At 41.5% G+C, this 19977-nt stretch overlaps 1 protein-coding gene across 3 annotated transcripts in view; it reads left to right on the top strand.

Annotated features, from left to right (window-relative positions):
* The window catches only part of NAA35 (N(alpha)-acetyltransferase 35, NatC auxiliary subunit), a 48242-nt gene that overhangs the window by 19032 nt on the left and 9233 nt on the right, over nt 1-19977 (top strand). For all 3 annotated transcript variants that reach the window (XM_015419281.1, XM_015419283.1, XM_015419282.1), the window contains exons 11-19: nt 493-607; nt 3739-3917; nt 5725-5784; nt 5867-5973; nt 6534-6600; nt 9060-9158; nt 10636-10814; nt 17684-17820; nt 19116-19183. In XM_015419281.1, the coding sequence (XP_015274767.1) occupies nt 493-607; nt 3739-3917; nt 5725-5784; nt 5867-5973; nt 6534-6600; nt 9060-9158; nt 10636-10814; nt 17684-17820; nt 19116-19183 (1011 nt within the window). The remainder of the gene's footprint in view (nt 1-492; nt 608-3738; nt 3918-5724; nt 5785-5866; nt 5974-6533; nt 6601-9059; nt 9159-10635; nt 10815-17683; nt 17821-19115; nt 19184-19977) is intronic.

The raw sequence follows: 19977 nt of genomic DNA, 5'->3' as shown, positions 1-19977 counted from the left end.
CCTCCATCCCTTTTCTATTCCTCCCATTTTCAGGTTACCTTCCCTCCCCTACCTTTTTTTAGTTCTCTCCTTCCTCTGTCACTAACTGAAGCATGGAAACCTGACCAGTGTTACCCAGTGTTGTCAGGCAACCACCAACATGGCCAAAAAGATCTCACAACATATTCTCATGAGATCTTCACTGACTGCAAGCTTGTGAGAGTATGTCATGACGGGAGGGGGGCCATTTTGAAAGTTGCTTGACAACACCAGACAACATTGCTGAGGCTTCCATGCTTCAGTTAGTTAGGGGCTTCTGTTAGGTGTGTAGAAAATCCTCCATTAGTTCCTCGTCCTATTGTGGATATTTTGATCTGTGCTCTGGAGACAGGTTCAGAATTAAATATGTTGATGTTAATGCAAAGAATGCTACAAGTTCATTTGTGAATATTTGTTAAATTAATAGGCACTACTTGGTAAAATACCACTGTTTTTAAAATTGCTTTCTAACAGACCAGTGCAGTTGCAGAAGCTCAGAAACTGATGACTCAAGCAGCTGACTTACTGTCTGCTATCCACAACTCATTACATCATGGCATTGAGGCTCAGAATGACACAACAAAAGGGGGTAAGAAATTATCTTCAGAGTTCTCTTCTCCCCCTTTTTTTGCAATAAAAATTCCTGTATCACTCTGTGGGCAATAATTTTGTGTATTTGTTTATTTACCTTAGTAGTCCACCTTTCTCCCCAGTGAGGACCCAGTGAGGCTTACATTATTCTCCTCTCTTCCATTTTATCTTCACAATAACCCTGTGGGATAGGTTAGGCTGAGGGTGTGCGACTGGCTCATGGACACCCAGCAGCCTTTCATAGCAGAATTGTTATTCATACCTGGGTCTCCCAGCCAGATCCAAGTCCATCCATACCACAATGCTGGCTCTGATCTATCCAGTGTGATATATTTTGTCTTGGATTCATTGCTGTTGCAAAAGTTATTCTAGGCAGGAAAGGTTTTGTTGATTGGTGTCTATATAATACGTAGAACAAAGTTTGAGTCTGGTAGCACCTTTAAAACCAACAACGTTTTATTCAAGATATGAGCTTTCATGTGCATGCACACGGTTTCTGGGGAAGTGTGCATGCACAAGAAAGCTTACACCTTAAATAAACCTTCATTGGTCTTAAAGGTGCCACTGGACTCAAACTTTGTTCTACTACTTCAGACCAACACAGCTACCCACCTGGATTTAACTAATGCAGTCTCACTTATAAGTGTTGAATTTATTGGTGCTTGCTTCCCAAAAATCAGCACATGATATGATTATATATTTGCTGTATTTAGCTACAATACTTCCTTTCCTAGGCTCAATATAGTCTGATAATTAAACATAAATCAATGTGCAATAAAACTATTATAGACAACATTTGACAAAATTTGGGCAGTGTCCTATCACACCTTCTAAGATCACCCTCAATAAATGGCACATGAAGTCCTTTCAAAAGATTCAGTCAGAAGTAGTCACTAACTCAGATCTCAGTAGAGAGATCATTCTATATTCTCAGGAAAATTGGAGTAAAGGTCCTGTTTGTAGTGTCTGATGATTTAAGTGAGCAGTGCTTAGTCAGAAGATCTTAAAGAGTATAGGGACTTATATAAGAGAGTCTTGAAGGTATGTTGGTGCCAGACAATGAAACACTTTGAGTTGGGCCTCCTGAAACATAAACGGTCCATGCAGTTTCTTCAGAATGAGTCAGAAAATATTCTCATCTCCAACACCCAAGAGGCAAGTGATGTCGTTCTGTAGCTTCTGGAACTTTTGATTCTTTTCAAAGGCATCCTCACATGAAACACAAATCACATTTTAGTATCATGATTATAAAAAGGGGCAGAGCCGGTGCCACTCATAAGGTTTCCCTAGTAACTGTCAGGATATAAGACATTTTTCAGGATGCCAACAGAATCTGGATATTTTGACAGAAGATGTTCCAACAGAATCTCTCGCCTAGTGTAGCATAACAATTGCCTGCAGATTACCCACCAACACCACCTGTTTTCTGTATTTAACTTTAGTTTGTTTCATAACTTACTGAGAAGGGTAATGTGTGTTGCCTTTATACTGGCTTCTGTAGTATCTCCTCAGTCACCACAATTATTTCCTAACCTGACTAGGCCCAGCACCTATTACCCAGTTGTTGTCCACCTTATCCTACATTGTTTGTGTTCATATCTTCTAACTTCTTTTGCTGTTTCAGCCACTCCATGTCATTACCTCTGCTTGACTCTTTATGTGTTTTTCCTAGAACAGAGGCACATTGCTATCAGACCTAGAGATGTGGAGGTTGGGGTAGGAATCAAAGATTTTCTTTTTAAAAAATTCCAACCAAAAATTGGAAATTTTAGGCAGCTCTTTAAAAACATTAATCCCTGTTTCTACTTCAGATATATACAACATATTTTCAAAGATATCGTTATGGAGGTACAGCTGGTTGCCTACTTGATTATATTGAGGAGAAAAACTATCATAGGGACTGCCACTTCCCTTCATTATAATAATACTAAAGGAAACAATTTCCTTTTCTCTATCCTCCACCCCCCAAATAAGCACCCACAGAGCTTTGCTTGTGTTGCTCTAAAGACTTCCTTCAAGTTACTCTTCCTTTGTTTATTTTATATCTGAAGACACAGGTATACATATGAAGCTAGACTCTCTGGTCGGAACTGCTCATTGAAGGTGCTTGGAATAAAGACATAAAGACCACCTCTTCCTCACTTGACCCTCTTAGACTCTTTTTCCTCCATCTCTGTCTCTCCATTCCTTTTCCAAATTACACGCTTCAGACAGCTCTTCCTCTGCTGGTGTTGTTGTTGTTGTTGTTTTTAGCTTTAACATTTTTTCATCCAGCGATTGCTGGTTCTTTTGCTGTCCACTGACTAATGCGAAGCTTGACCAGTCCAAAGTGATACATTTGTAATATTTTCTCCCCATATAAATATTTAAATATTTATTTATTTCATTTATATCTCACCTTTCTCCCCGGTAAAGACCCAAAGTAGCTTACATAATTATCCTCACTTCATTTTATCCTCACAACAACCATGTGAGGTAGGCCAGGCTCTGTGACTTGCTCAAGTTTGCCCAGCAAGTTTCCATGGCAGAGCAGGGATTTGAGCTTGGGTCTCTCAGATTCTGTTCCACTGCTGTAGCCAATACACTACACTGGTTCTAATGAGAGAAACTTAGTGAGAGCTTCAAGGCCAAAACTGCTCCCTTGGAGTTTTGTATCTTTAGTTACATCACAGAAGTAAAATCACCTGCACTTAACGTATAACTTTACGGTTTCTTTAATATTAAACATTACTTTTTAAATATAGAAATATTTACACACGCACTATATCTAAATTTTTTGCACAGATAATTTTAGCTGCTTTTGATAACTTTGCCTGCTTTTCTACTATGTGCATAAAAGGTTTCCTTTACAAGAAGACAGGCTGAAAGATTTGGGACTTTGCCTAGTATCCCATTTCTGCTTCCTTGTCCTGTTTCATAGTCCACCCAAGCACTTGAATTGTAGCACTATTTTATTTTCTAACATTTAAATGATTTAATTGAAAATAAGAAATCACATGCCTTCCCTTGCTTTTTAGGTTAATGAAGTTAATTCATTGAAGCCTTCTTTCCCCTCTTGGTGAAATAATTAGCTTGTGATTTGGCTTTCAGTGAGGGTTACTAAAGAGTTTTTTGACCTTTTTTTTTTAGATCATCCTATTATGATGGGGTTTGAGCCTCTTGTTAATCAGAGATTACTTCCTCCAACTTTTCCTCGCTATGCAAAAATTATTAAAAGGGAAGAAATGGTCAACTATTTTTCAAAGCTTATAGACCGAATAAAAACTGTTTGTGAAGTTGTCAATTTAACTAATTTGCACTGCATTCTGGTAAGTGTCAGCACTTGTTACTTGTTTTTATACATGAGTATGTGGGCATGTTATGAGAACGGCCATTATTGTGCACATGAATATTTCTGAACATTAGTTTTCATAGTTTTTTTCCCTTGTTTCTCTTCTACTTCATGCTTATTTCAGAAACAAATAGAAATAATGTACCATTTATGCATCATCATTCCAGTGAGTCAGTTCTTCAGTGTCTTATGCCACACTTTCCTGGAAACATCTAAGAAGCATTACTTGATAGGGCTGGCTGATATGGCCCGTTCCCATGTGGTCTGTGCTAGGTCCAGGGAGCTGCTATGTTGGTATAAGTAGTAATTACCCACATGCCCAATTGCAATGGTTCCTGTTTACCACCTGGAAGTGAATCCCACTTCACAGAGATAATATATGGATCAGACTTCAGACTCTTCTTCTGTGGTCGTCGAAATTATTCTAGGGAAACTATATTGGTACTAACCAAATTTTAAAAGCTGAATTTCTCTCAAAATGTAATATTATCTTGCAGTTGCTGATTATTATACAGCATCTGTATCAAAGGACAGACATGAACAGAAATTATGTAAAGAAACAGTCCTTTCATGTACCTATATATACACCAAACAAAGTAAAATGACCTCTCCCATTTTTTTTGTTTTTATGGAAATCTTGACATCAGAAATACAACCCCATATAGCCTAGAGATGGGTATAAACCAAATTACTCTTACTAAAGCAATAAGTCTTGTGCTGAGCTGAAGTATATAAAATTCTGTGATTATTTTTAACTTCATGATTGCATAGAGCAAACGCCAGTAAAACCCAGATGTGATATATATTCTCAGGTGGTTTTAAAAAAACTTCAATAATTGTTGTTTAGTTCCTTTTTTGATAATGGCCTTAAATTAATTTACTAGTGACATGCCTACCAGATGTGGGGAATGCTTATGAAACATGGTTATTTAAGGTCGGCTGTAACTTGGTGGGTGTTTCCCAGTTCCAGCTTCCTTTTCTAGCTGGATTTACCCCCACTTGGTTTACATTGGCACCTGCTGCTGCTTCTTAGTGTCTCTTTATATTATAACTTCTGTCTGCTACCTTAATCTGAATTCTTAGCTCCTACATCTTGCGCTTTCCAGTTGCCACTTCTGTTGCTTTCCTTTATAACCTGTTTCTGTGCAGCAAGCATTACCACATAGGGATGTTACAAAACTGCAGCCTAGAGAGGTCCATTGACTGTTTATCAGAATTTGTTGCTTGCTTTTGTGTGTTGTCTAGTGCATTGTGGGTTTTCCCCATATCTTTCACCTTTTATTTAGTTGTGTTTCTAAACAGTGCTGGATGTTGCTCATTTCTGTGTACCCACAAGCATAGCTGACCTTTGCTATCAGGGCTTTAAAGCCTGGCAGTGTTTGCTCTCCCCCCCCCCCCCAATAGCATGAGCTGTATTGTTTGCTAAGCATGTAAATTGTTTGAGAAGGGTGGTGGCTTGGTGAAATGAGTACCAATTATATTGATGGCTTGTCTAAAGCAAGAAGGAACAGTGATATTCTCTTATACAATTCCTACAGTGAAAGACTGTTTGTTCTCCAAACTGTCTCTTATCTACTCTTAACTTTCTGAAAGTACCACTGCTCCTCACACCAGCAAATTGGCTCACTGAGAAAAGGCAGAGTGATTGACTCATAGGCATGGGGTTATTATAGAATATTGATATAACTAGATTAAGGTTCTTATATAGTCAGATTCTGTTTAATGTGTCTGCTTCCTTATGCGTAGTGTTAACCTTAGCTTTCTTCTTTCTGTTTATATAATAGGATTTCTTCTGCGAATTTAGTGAACAGTCACCTTGTGTTCTTTCAAGATCGCTGTTACAGGCAAGTTGAAAATACATATTGGAAATTGTTTGACATGTGCTTATAAACTAGATTGCAGTAACAAAACAACTATTTCTTGCAGACCACTTTCCTTGTGGATAACAAAAAAGTGTTCGGTACTCATCTCATGCAAGATATGGTGAAAGATGCCCTGAGATCTTTTGTCAGTCCTCCAGTCCTTTCACCAAAGTGAGTATTATAGTCTTTTTAAAAATTTAATAGACCTCTGAACACATATTGACAATAAATGTAATACATGCTGTTCCTTCTGTTCGAACACAGCTCTTACCAGATTGGGATAGCTGAAAATTGTTCATGATGTTGTAAATCAAAAAGGAGGTCAATATATACTTGGTTCAAAACTTTGCTTTTTTTCTGTTCATGTACTCATTTATCTTCCTTGCCAGAGTAGTTAAACATGGCTACAGTTATGCTTAAGTGATGCCAAAATTTCAAGACAGACACAAGCCAGGAGACTGTAGAATGTAAATATGCTAGAAGTACTGTACTTGTACATTAAATGCCACTTAGTAGCTGTTTACACATTTGGGATCTCCTAGTCGTTTGTGTTGTCATGAGAAAGAGAAACACAGATGAACAAATCTTGTGCACTGATTTTTCAGTGTATTTTTTTCCACAGATGTTGATGGAACAACTCCATGATGTCAAAACAGACTCTTTTCTTCAGAACAATGCAAAGCTCTTGATTTTTTTAAATTTTTAAATAATTATCTTTATTCCTTTTACAGGTGTTGTCTGTACAACAACCACCAAGCTAAGGACTACATTGACTCCTTTGTCACACATTGTATTCGAGTGAGTATTGATGAGATCACTTTATTTCAGATTATTTATATCCTACCTTTCTTCCATTTTTTTCATTCTTACAAAGGTTAGCGTGTCGGGAAGTGAAGGGTTGTGTAGTGTGGGTACAAACTTAAAGCACAGAAAATGTGTAAAAATGCTTTTAGGATTTCTGAAGCTGACATGACTGTAGTGTGGCATACCATCACCTACCTGTGGAAAAGTTACTTGCTTCTAATAACACAATGAGCCCTTTTTCACTTTAAAAGCATATGTATATTCTCATGATAAATGTTGTTGAACATTAGATTGTGGGTAGAAAGCAGAACTGTCTTGGAAAAGTGGGGGGATAGTTATGAAATGCTTTAACTGTTAAAATGGGAGACTCCAGAGTTATATTCACCTGCAAATCAATTCCTCTATCCTAGAAACTCATTCATGGATAGGTAGAAGTGAGTGATTAATATGATGTGATGGAAATACACTCTGCACATGCCCAGAGTATTCTGTTTTCCTATTTGCAGTATTGGGATTCTTGGTTCAGATTTATTTACATCCCCCTAAAAGACCATACTCTTTTTAAAAAAATTTTTTTGTTATTGTTATTTTCTCAAGGAAAAATAAGGTGGGATACAGAAGGGAAGAAGGGGAGGGGGAAAATATAAATTCATCAAATTCGTTAAATATTATGAATTGTTATGTACGACAAGTAAAATCAGATGTATTACCAAATGTATTACGTATTTCAAATATAGAAAGAATAAAGCATCAATATTACAGAATTTTGGGTTAGATTCTCTCTTTAAGGAATAAACAAAGATGCTCCTAAAATTAGCAATAATATATTAACGATGAAAGAGAATACATTTTTAACAGATGAATGGACTTCTATATTAAAAACCTCTAAATATTGTCTTAATTATTTATCTAAATCTGAATTTTATTCTTACTGATTATTTAAATACTAATGGAGTACAAAATAAAATATTGAAATTATAATCAATATCTTCATAATCTTTAATGTGATATTCAAATAATTCCAGAACTAAAAAAGAAAAAAAGTTAATTATTCTCATAGTATGAGCTTGCCATTTCTGCTGAAATTCATTCAATGGTCTTTTGTTTATATAATTGGTTTATTTTGCCAGTGTTGCATACTCAGCTAGTTTTTTCCCCAGATCTTTGTTATAGGACAGTCTTCTGTCTTCTATTTCATTGCAAATATTATTCTGGCAGCTATCAACATATATCGAAGTAGGTCTTGTGAGGTTCTGTCTATATTATCTGGAAGGATTCCCAGTAACATAGTCTCTGGTTTCATCAGGAATGTATTTTTTAAAATATCTTGAATTTTTTTCATGTATGTTTTTCCAATATCTTTTCGTCTTGATGCAGGTCCTCCACATATGATAAAAGGTGCCATCTTCTTTTTTACATTTCCAGCAAACCCCTTTGTAATTCTAGTCCATGTTCGCAATATCTTTTGGGGTGACATACCATCGATAAAACATCTTATACCAATTTCCTCTTAATGCTTGACTAGCAGTAAATCTAATACCTTTAGTCCATAGGTTTTCCCAACATTGAAACTGTATTTCCTCACCAAAGGACCATATTCTTCTTTATGGTGACACTTAACAGCAAAATATCTCTTTTAGCTCTAATCCCAGATTTCAGAGGGAGATGAGGATAAGTGTTTTGACAGGGATTATTCACTGGTAAAAGACACTATGCATGTTTAGTGGGATACATTATTTCACATAGGCAAGTTGCAAAAAGGCTTATAATTAATGACTGAAAATAGCTTAACATGTTAAGTGTAGCTGGAAACTCACTTTTCTACATGTAACTCACCTACTTCTGAGCCAGATTTGCTACTACAGATATAGCATGAAATCAGAAATAGTATAAATGTCAATGAGATTTCTGTCCAGTGCTGTCAGTTGTCACTGTTGAAATCAAAGACAAAGTGGGGGGAGTGAAAAGAGGCAATGAGAAAAGCTTATGAAACAAAGATGATAAAAATGTCAAAGACTGGCACTTTGTGACCTACCTCTGTTTCCCTGAAAGATAGATGTTATAACCTATAATCAAAGTGAAGTTTGCCACAGGAAGTGGTGGCGGCTACAAACATGGACGGCTTCAAAAGGGAGTTACATAGGCATATGAAGCAGAGGTCCATCAGTGGCTATTAGCCACAAGGTATAGATAGGGGCTCTGGGGCAAGTGATGCTCTGTCTTCTTGGTGCTTGGGGGGGGGGGTCCAACAGTGGGAGGGCTTCTAATGTCCTGGCCCCACTGGTGGACCTCCTGATGGCACTGGTATTTCTGGCCACTGTGTGATACAGAGTGTTGGACTGGACGAGCCTTTGGCCTGATCCAACATTGGCATCTCTTATGTTCTTATGAGAGCCAAAAATGAACTTAAGGTCAAAAAATTAATCTACGTTTTCATTTTCAATTTTTTTCAGCCATTCTGTAGTTTGATTCAAATACATGGGCATAATAGAGCTCGCCAAAGAGATAAACTTGGTCATATTCTTGAAGAATTTGCTACTCTGCAGGATGAGGTAATGTACCAGGCAGACAGAATCCTGAACAAATTAAGATTTCAAGAGAACTGTTCTGTTTTGCCCTTTTTTCTTCCTAGCTTTTGTCCTCCCAGACAAGATGTACCAGCCGCATCCTTTGCAAAGCCCTGGGAACCTTCTCATGGTCAGGCTGCATGCCGTGCCTGTTCCAGTTCCTTCCCCACGTCTTCTCATCCCTATCCATGGGCCATTAGTTCCCTTTGCTTACCTTGCCCTTTCTAAAAGCCTGTGCACTTGATTAGAATTCTCAGTGTGTCTGGAAACATCCACCTGATATTTGGAGAAACTGCTTTTTATGTATATATTTGCAGTACACTCATGGGGACAATTATTTAGCGAATGTATAGTTTATTTTTTTCTTCTTAATTGAAAATGCTGACAAAATGACACAGCACACCTGATAAAAAATAGCAAGAGTCCAGTAGCACCTTAAACACTAACAAAATATATGGCAGGATATGAGGTTTTGTGAGCACTGCTCACCTCTTCAGATACCAGACAGATCTGGACAAGTTCTTAGCCCCTGTTGAGCACTAAAAGGCTGATTCGGGGGGGGGGGGGGGGTTTGTCCCCCCCCCCCCCCGGAGCCTTTGTGATAGGCTCCAGAGATTCGGATGAACGATTAAGAGTTTCCTGGGTTACTGTAGGGGAGGGGCTGGTAGCTCTTTCTAATATGTAGTTCTTTCTGTAGCTGCCACATGACCACTCTGCCTGGGGCAGGATATGCCTCTCTTATTACACCCCACCCAGCCTTGGTTTCCAAACTGAGCCACAAGCAGATTAGCTGAAGGGGTTCTAATTCACTTTTGGGGGCTTTTCCGCATTCTCATTTTCCTTGCTTGTGGGTTCCTGTTTCTTTGAAGGTGGTGTTTTTTTCCCCCATGTTCCGTATGTGTTTTGCTCCCTTTGGTAGTTGATTCGATATTGCACTGGTTTGTGTCCATCCTATCTGGTATCTGAAAAAGTGAGCCGTGACTCATGAAGGCTCATACCCTGCCAAATTATTTTGTTAGTCTTGAAGGTGTTACTGGACTCTTACTCTTTTCTACTGCTACGGACAGACTAACATGGCTACCCATCTTGATCTACCTGATAGAAAATAGGGTGCTTAATATCATATGATGCTTTAGGCTAAATTAAAATAGCTTAGTCATATGATAATCCTGTGAACACTTCAGCTAATTTCATTGTTTTAAGAAACTATGAACATGGTACATATATGCTTCCAGCTTTGGGTCAAAATGTGAATACTAGTATAATTACTGGCTTGGAATCTGCACATCTGTTAAGCTACTGTAGGTGCAGAAGGAGCTTTCCCCGATGCAGCGGCATCTTGTGTTGAGTTTCTTCATGGAAGAATGAAGAGTCCGTGGGATCCAATCCACTTTGTCTATGTTGTGTGCTAATTTGCAGATGTGATACTTGAGCTTAACTCTGCTCTTTTTTTTCTTGTTAGGCAGAGAAAGTGGACGCAGCACTTCACAGTATGCTACTGAAACAAGAACCCCAAAGGCAACATTTGGCTTGCTTGGGCACCTGGGTCCTTTATCATAACCTTCGTATCATGATACAGTATCTCCTGAGTGGGTTTGAACTGGAGTTGTACAGCATGCATGAATATTATTACATATATTGGTAAGCATTAGGGGTGTGCATTCGGCTATAGCCGAACCGAAAAAATACCCGAACACATAAGCCAAATACAGATCACAGTTCTGTATTCAGCTACCGGTATAGCTGAACCCGAAAAAGCCGTAATTATCCAGCTTTTGGGGGGTTCATTTTGTTATAAGAAAAAGGTCTCATTAAACCTAACAGCCGGCTCAGCCGCCAGTCAGCTGTTGGGTTTAAATGCCAGGCGTTGTAAACATGCCTACTTCCCTTCCTGATCTTCTTGGTGGGCTGGCTGGGGAGACCGAGGGCAGCCAGGCAAACATGCCCCCTTCCTTCCTTAGGCCTCTCCGCTATTGCGGAAAAGCCCAGGAAGGGGGCAGGGCCATGTTTAAATGCCTTTCTTTCCCTTCTCGAACTCGGGGAGGGAAAGAAAGGCATGTTTGCCTGGCTGCCCAGGTCTCCCCAGTTGGGGAGGGAAAGAAAGGCATTGTAAACATGCCTAGTTTTCCTGCCTGCCCTTTTCCAGCTACAATCTGTCAACTCCAGAAGGGAAGGCAGAGAGCCAGGCTTTCCCTTGTCAATTTCACTCCCAGCTGACTGGCGGTGAGTGAAATTGACAGTGAAATCTGTAGGGGCTACCAGAGGGAAAGAAGGCATTCTCCAGTGGTCCTGGGAGTGGGGCAGTCCTTACTCTTGGGAATAGGCTCCTCCTCTGGAACAGGGTCAGTTTCCTCAGATCAGTCCAGGAAGGGGAGGGGCCTGTCCCTTGGAAACATCCCAGTCTTACCGGCCCTGCTGCTTGAGCAGGATGTGTTTCACAGGTGATCTGTAGAGCGCAGCTATCCAGGAACGAGAAAAAGAGAGGGAGAAAGGAGAGACCCTCTCTCTTCATCATTTTGAGCTGCAGTCGGTGGCAGACCGCAAATGAAGCCAATGGCACTGGGAGATCCCCAGCAGCCAAGGCTGTGTACGCAGACTCCCACCGGGCCCAGCCTGTGGCTGGAGGTCGCCTCCCCAACCAACGCACATCAGGGGAAGCGGCTGAGTCTGCAAGGAGACTGGGGTGGCACTGTAGACCCAGCAAACTCCCCGGTCTCAGAGGATCCGGCGTGCAGTGGAACAGACAAGCTGGGAACCTCTAGCCCTCGCCAGAATCATGGTAAGCCCTTATGGGGCCAAAAAAGCCTAGATTGGAGGCGAAGGAGGGGAGGGTGGTAGACTGGGGAAAAACCCCAAGCAAACCCCCGAGCTATTCAGGGAGGATGAAGAGGAAATTGTTTCCTAGGGCTTCCAACCTCCCCCACCTGGGACAGGCTGGAGTGGATTAAAGAGCCCTCCCCCCCCCCTTGTTTCCCCTTCAGAGGGAAAGTTCCTATGGAACAGACAGGGAGCGGGAAGGCCATAGAAGGGCGGGGGGGGCATGGTGGTGGCCATCTTAGTTCTCTGGACCCTTGTGGCAGACTTACTTTCGCTTTCACTCCCAGTTAAACAATTGGAAAATGGCTGCCAGTCAGACCTGCCAGTTCCCTGTTCCCAGAGCTGGATAGCCTAAGCTAGTTTGATCTGTTGAGATCTCAGAAGCTAAGCAGAGTCAGCCCTGATTAGTACTTGGATGAGAGACCACCAAGGAAGTCCAGGGTCGTGACGCTGAGGCAGGCAAGGGCAGAGACTCTGGCCCGGATGGTCCAGGCTTGCCCAGTTTGATCAGATCTTGGAAGTTACATACCCGATTTTTTTTTGGGGGGGGGGGGGGTACACTTAGCAAGTCAGATCTATTCAGATCATAAGCTTCACAGTCCCCACAAGACTCTGTGGAGAACCAGGAAACAGAGGCAGCCAGAATAGCTCAGGATAGCCTGAGTCCATCAAATAAGCACAGTCAGCCCTGGTCAGTATTTGGATGGGAGACCACCAAACAGCACCAGAGGTGTGACACAGAGGCAGGCAAGGCCAACCATCTCTGAACATCTCCTGCTTGAACACCCCAAGGGGTCACCATAAGTGGGCTGTGCCTCGATGGCTGCAAAAAGTCCAGGAAGGACTCAGACTCCCCAGTTCCCTCCTTAGATAGGGTAGAATGGGAATGGTTGGAGGAAGGAGAGGGAGTAGTACCAACTGTACAGTCCTGGCTATTCCCTCAAGAGCTGTACATGAGTTTACTTTCCAAGTACTTGGAAGTTCTTCCAGACTTAGGGAAAACGATGATTTTGACCCAGAACATCTGGTGGAATCTGGCCAGATGATATACAAACTGGCAGTACTACAAGCAGGGATGCCAGCCCTGACCTGGATGGCCCAGACTCAGCCATGTTTGTCAGATCTCAGAAGTTAAGCAGGGTCAGTCTTGGTTAGCACTTGGTTGGGAGACAACCAAGGAAATCCAGGGTTGCTATGCTGAGGCAGGCAAGGGCAAGCCTCTAACTGCCCACAGCCTTTTATAGTAGGATGAAGGCAGAGTGGGAACACCATTCCAAGCTTTATTCCCTGATACCAGAGGCTACCAAGAGACTGAAGGTGCCAATGGTGGACGAACCTGTGACTAGCTTGACCTCCAACTCAGTTCTACCTGTGGATGCAGATAGGTTGCCCAAGACCCCAGCAATAGGGGATTTTAGCAAGCCTTATGCAAAGACTTCGAAGTCTCAGCCTGCTCCATCAGGATGTCAACAGCAGGCTCGGTGTTTGCCAGGATGGCACATTCTTGGGCATCATGACTAGCCTCAGCTGATAATGGAGTCCCAAAAGAACTTAAAGACAAACTTAAGAAGGTTGCCGTAGCGACAGTGATTGTGGCAGATACTTCACTGGACATTCTGCAGCAGTTAGCTAGAGCCATGGCATGCAGTATAGCAGCCAGAAAGAACATGTGGCTTAGAATTGGGATGGGGACTCTGCAGCACAAGCTAAAGCAGTACCCCCTTCAAGGGCATAAACCTTTTTGAAGAGGGACTTGACAGATATCTTATTGAAGATAAACATGTGTTCAATGTTAAAACAAACAAACAAACTTGTCAGTCCTGTTGTGACTCCAAAAGGATATCATGCCCAGAGCCAAAGAAGAATAAGGATGCCAGGAAAATCTTGGACCTGAAATGGCTTAAACAACTGCATCAGGACTAGAATGTTCAGGATGAAAACTCTGAATTCCATTCTGGCAGATATGTTCAAGCAAAGGATGTCCTGGCATCCATCGATCTATAGGAGGACCATTTAGACATCCCAATTCAAGACGCTCACCGCAGGTTCCTATGCTTTGTGTATGATGGGAAGCACTTCAGTACCAACGTTGCCTTTCCGCCTGAAGTCCCAAGAGGGTTCACCAAGTTTATGGTGGCCATTGTAACACATCTGGGACTTCAGGGAGTGTTGCTGTCACCATCTCTAGATGGCATCCTTGTTAAGGCCCCTTCTTACCAACAGAGCAGGGAGGCATCAGAGATGGTGGTGATGTTTTTATTTTTTGAGGGACCATGCCTTCATGATCAACATGTAGAAGGGCACTCTAAATGCCTCTCAATCATGGGTACATCTGGGGGTGCAGATAAGCACTTGAGAGAGACAACACAACATACAAATTCTGTCCATAGACAGGCTGGGGGGGGGGGAATGCAATATAAAGGATATGGTACTGGCCAAGCTTCTGAGCATGGTGGTGTCAAGCCATGAAGTGTTTCAATGGTCAAGGTTCCATGCCGGACTTCTACAGACATTTTCCCTTACCTTACCAGGATGTGGTGGCCAGTTAGGGCTACAGTTGCCAAAACAGTTTCAGCATCAGCTGCAGTGGTGGTTATAACCCTTTTGTTTTCCAGTGGGGATTTCCGATCTGAAATCTAAAGAGGATGGTGATGACCACAGATGCAAGTCTGCCAGGGTGGAGAACCACTCTCAAGGGACAATGACACATGGGGTTTGGTCACAGGAAGAGACCTCACTGAGTATAAAATTTTTAGAACTCAGAGCCACCAGGCTAGGGCTTTTGGAATTCTCATCACGTTCTAGCCCAGGGAGACAATATGACAACAACGGTATAAGGAACCAGATTTTGGACCTTACACGCAGAAGCACGCAACCTGATCAGATGGGTGGAGATCCAGCTACAGTCATTGGAGGTGGTCCATCTGGCAGGCCAGGATAGTGTGTTGATGGACTTGCTCAGTGTATATAATTAGACCAGTCCGTATGGATGCTCTGCAAGTTGGGTTTTCAACAGGTCTGGAAAAGGTACAGGATGATGGGAATGGACTTCTGTACCACAGACCAGAATCATCAATTTCTGCATTTCCTACCCAGAGTTGAAAACCAGCGGGCAACAGGAACAGATGTTCCGAACTGCAACTGACTGCAGGGATGACTGTACACATTCCAACTGACTTGTTTCACAAGGTGATTCAGAAGCTGTTGGAACAGAAGGTGAAATTAGTGTTGATAGCACCCTTTTGACCACAAGAGCTTGATTCCAGGCTCTGAAGAGATTGTCGACTATGGAACCATGGTGCCTACCACTGGGAAAGGACTTATTGACACTAGGATCAGCACAACATCCTTGCCCAGCCCTCTTAAACCTAACAGCCTGGAGGTTGAGCGGAAACAGCTAGAAGGGTTGAGTTATTCTGACAGGGTGACAGACACCATATTAGTTTTCTACGAAGAGCTCCACAAACCTGGTGGGTTCTTCACTCTTGGTGTTCAGAACTTGATAGGAACCATTAAATGCATCAGTTAGAGGCGTCTTAGCTTTCTCCATGATGGTTTGGATAGAGGGCTAAGTGTGAGTACATTAAAGTGACAGGTGGCAGCCATATCAGCAGTGATGGGGGCTAGGTAGGGAAGTCCCTTAAATTGCAATCCAAAAGATTCCTAAGGGCTTACTACATGGTTAAAACTGCCACAAGTGCGAAGGTTTCTGACTTGGAACCCACATAGGGTCCTGAGAGCATTGTGTAGAAAACCTTTGAACCCATGGAGTCTCAAGGAATTAACATTCACGACCTTGTTTTTAGCAGACATCATGTCAACTAGGCGGGTGTCAGAACTGAGGACCCTCCCAGTTGACAGGGAACTTCATGTTTTCGACAATGATAGGGTGATTACGCTCGGATCAAGCCTTCATTCCCAAGGTTAATCCAGTTCTTTCACAAGTCAGAGATCATTGTCTTATCTTCCTTTGTCCCAATTATAGGCATGACAAGGAAAGGGAATGGTATTGCCTCAATGTCCGTAAGGTAGTCAGTTTTTACGTTGACAGGCCAAGCATTGGCATGATTCAGATACCCTATTTGTTTCCTTTAGGATTTTTTCGTTCGGTCAACTGGTATTGCCTTTTACCTTAAGTAGGTGGTTTTAGGGGTGGCATCATTGTTGCATGCAAGGCGCAGGAGCTGAATCTACCCAAAGGTGTTGCAGCATATTCTCTGTGGTGGGCTTCTATGTCAGCAGCTTGCAGATCATTTCCCATCCTTGGAGACGGTAGGTACGGTGGCCACCTGGAAGTCTGTGCACTCTATAGAGCAGAGTGCTGTAGAGAAGCTGACCTTGGCTGTGGTGGCTTTTCATTGGGGTGTACTGCAGCACACTCTATAAACCAGAAGCTGGATTTCCCACCCTGGAGCACACTGCTATTTTGTGTCCCAAGAGTAAGGACTGCCCCACTCCCAGGACCACCAGCGAATGGAAGATTTGTATTCACTTACCGTGAAGCTTCCTTTCTCAGTGGTCCGGGAGTGGGGCCGTCCTACCCACCTAGTTTTGGGGGGCAGCTTCCGGAGGTTATTTTGGAGGAGATGTAGAAACTGGATGAACATTTATGAAGTATCTCTGAGTTGCTAAAGCAAAACATTGTGAGTTAATCGGGTGAGAGAGCGACAGAGGGTTTCAACCTTGGTCTACAGTCGCTGGAGGGGCATAAAGTTACAAGGCTGGTTGCCCCGAAAATCAAGTTTCACTATGGTGGGGAGAAGTGTTTTTCTTTTCCTTAGTGTGATGTTAGGGGATGCACGGCTTCGAGATGACTGGGATGTTCCCAGGGGACAGGCCCCTCCCCTTCCTGGATTGATCTGAGGAAACCAACCCTGTTCCAGAGGAGGAGCCTATTCCCAAGAGGTAAGGACTGCCCCACTCCCGGACCACCAAGAAAGGAAGCTTCACAGTAAGTGAATACAAATCTTCCATTCTAACATGCCTCCTTTCCCTTGGGTGGTGTAAATTGGACCCGAATATATTCGGGAATACCAAATATAGCCCCAATCCAAATACCTTACCAGTATTTTACTGGGGAAATTCAGCATTTACCAATATTTTTCGGGTCCAAATCCAAAATATACCGGCATTTTTTTTTGCACATGATAAGTAAGCATGATAAAGCACTTAGAAGTTGAAAGGAAGTACTTACCAGAATTTTGTTGTTATTCAAATAGTGTACTCTCCACTTGCAGCATCACTTCCTATTATACCCAATAGTAAAATGGTGGATTAAACGAACAAAAATTGGTAATCCAAAGACAAGGCAGGTGTTTATATGGGACTCCCCAGATACGCAAAGAACATCACTTCCTGAATTAAAAAGCTGCCTCTCCCTTCTTCAGTGCCTGATGAGACTAAGCATGCTCGTTGGTTTAAAATGTTGCAACTCAGTTAAAAAGGAAGAAAATGTATCGAACCCCTAAGAACTTGCATCATCTTGGATTAGAGAGTCTCTGTTATTTATCTGTTATTCCTTGTAATTCTCAGGCTTATGCGTGTATATTTTGGATAACTTTGTATACTGCACCAAATCTGTAAAAATTCTCCGTAAGTTACAAAACTATCTGTTGGTCATAAAAAGAACTCAATATTCATATATTTTTAAAATCTCAAGGTTGACCCTAAATTTAATGTTCTGTGTGTTGTAGGTATCTCTCTGAGTTCCTCTATGCCTGGTTGATGTCAACACTGAGTCGTGCTGATAGCTCTCAAATGGCTGAGGAAAGAATTGTGGAAGAACAGCAGAAAGGCCGGAGTAATAAAAAAACAAAGAAAAAGAAAAAAGGTATAGGTACATCAAATATCCTGAGAGCTGGTTTAACTGATCTAGTCTCTCTTTTTCTGTTAGAACACTGAACTTAGGCCTGGTCTACACAATACCTCTTATTGTTTTCTGGGTGGTAACATGTCTGGCAAGATGAGCATTTATTGTCACAAGCTCTAATCCGCATTGAGTGCTGTAATTTTTAAAAAAATTCTTTCCCATTCTAATGTGCTTCCCCTCTCTTGGAGATCCCATATTGCAGCTTTCAAAAGAAAGTTGTAGAAGCCAGTACTTTGAAAGGAGAATCATATGCTCACAGATGTATAGATATTCTCCATTCTTACAGATGGTTTGGAATCAGAACTCTATGGTTGACCCATAACTGAAAGCATCCTTTCCTGACAGTGTAATGCAATCGTTCTAATTTCCCTAGTTCAAAAAGTTCATCTGAAATAATCCTGAGGTGGCAAGCTACCCTGCTCACCATGTCAAAGGCATGTGGTAGCTCTTATAAACAAGTAGGCCATGTGAAAACAGAATATCCCTGTGATAGTAGCAGCATCTAAATTAAATCTTTGTGTATTACTTGTGTTCAGCTTCACACAGCTAACTAAGATATGTAGTGTTTGTGTTACATGCATGTAATATGAATGTAATCTTAATGTTTTGCTGATATATGTTGAATTAAGCAGTTTTGTCTGGGTTTCCTCAATCGCTAAATGTGTTTTCCCATTCAGCAACAACTGCAGTATCTGGTACTAAGTGATATAGATGGTGAGCCATAAAAGCCTTGATTCACCTACCATCGATATTCAGTTGTACCTTGTTAATAGATAAGCAGAATGAGATTTTATTTTCAGTTGTTTACACCCATATTACAGTTTGTTGAAACTCCATAAGAACAAGTCTTCGTAGGCAAAGGTGGTTTTTTATTGATTTCCCTACAAAGTTTAGTGTGCTTTCTGTCTGTTAGTGTGGTAACTTGTGACCTGTAATGAGCATTTGATTTAACAGAGAGGGGGAGGACTCAGTACTGCATTTTTCTCCAGCCATGAGCAATGCTCCATCTAAGCTGTGGAGTTTTGTGAGCAAAAATTCTACTTTGTGAGCTACTGCCATTAAAGTTGTGAGCGAGCAATTTGGCTACTGCATAAACTAGTTTGCTCTGAAGCCATCCTTCCTGATCTAAGACAAAAATGTGTGAGCTGGAGGCTAATAAACTGAGCTAGCTCACACTAATTTACAATGTTTCTTTATATCCACAAAACTGCAGTAATAACTCTATGGTAAACCATTTTTATATGTGAAATTTGCAGCTCGTCCTCTGAGCAGAGAGATCACTATGAGCCAAGCCTATCAAAACATGTGCGCTGGAATGTATAAGGTGATGTATATATGTAGTTGTGTGAAACTTTTTTTTCATTTTGGAGTTTTCAGTCTCAGAATTAATAATGCCATACACAGGGCTGCTGCAGACATGGGACTGCTGATTACATGGCCATGTGGTGGATGGATTTCACTTCTCAGCAGGGGTCATTTCGTAGAAAAAGAGCTAGGGGAACTCATTAGCATAACTCATTAGCATATGCCACACCCCCTGACATCACCGGAAGTGTGTCATAAGGCCACACCCCCTGACATCACTGGTAAATATAATAAAGGTGGAATATAAATAAATAATAAAGAGAGTAACTCCTCAAGGGCCAGAAAATAAGCATTTCTTTTGTAGTGAAAGGCCATTTTTTCACTAATATTCCACACTATTTAATCAATGGGTATCTAAATATCTATTTGCCTATTAAAATTATCTCTTGCCTTTTCCATAGAACTTAAGACCATGAACCTGTCTATTACGGCATTAAACTGTTACAGAGCTCCTTAGCTTCAGCAAGGTTAACAAATCTTCATGACTGAATGCGATCTGAACTCTAGTCTTCATCAGACACTCTAATCACAGCACACTATGCTAGCTCCACATGTGACCAGTCACATTCAACTGGCAACCAAAATCAGCAGAGAACTCAAGAATTCCAGTATCTCATGCCAGATCTCACAGTCCTGACAGGAGCTGAGTGTGTGTAAAACATCTACATATTATAATATAGTGTAAGAACTTCACAGCACTGAAATAATTTTAAAAACTGGCCAGATAATTGCCCTTTAATCACACTCACTTTC

Source organism: Gekko japonicus, unplaced genomic scaffold (genome assembly GCF_001447785.1).
Source record: "Gekko japonicus isolate JY-2015 unplaced genomic scaffold, Gekko_japonicus_V1.1 scaffold133, whole genome shotgun sequence".
Lineage (NCBI taxonomy): Eukaryota > Metazoa > Chordata > Lepidosauria > Squamata > Gekkonidae > Gekko > Gekko japonicus.
This window is presented reverse-complemented; position numbering and strand designations above follow the sequence as displayed.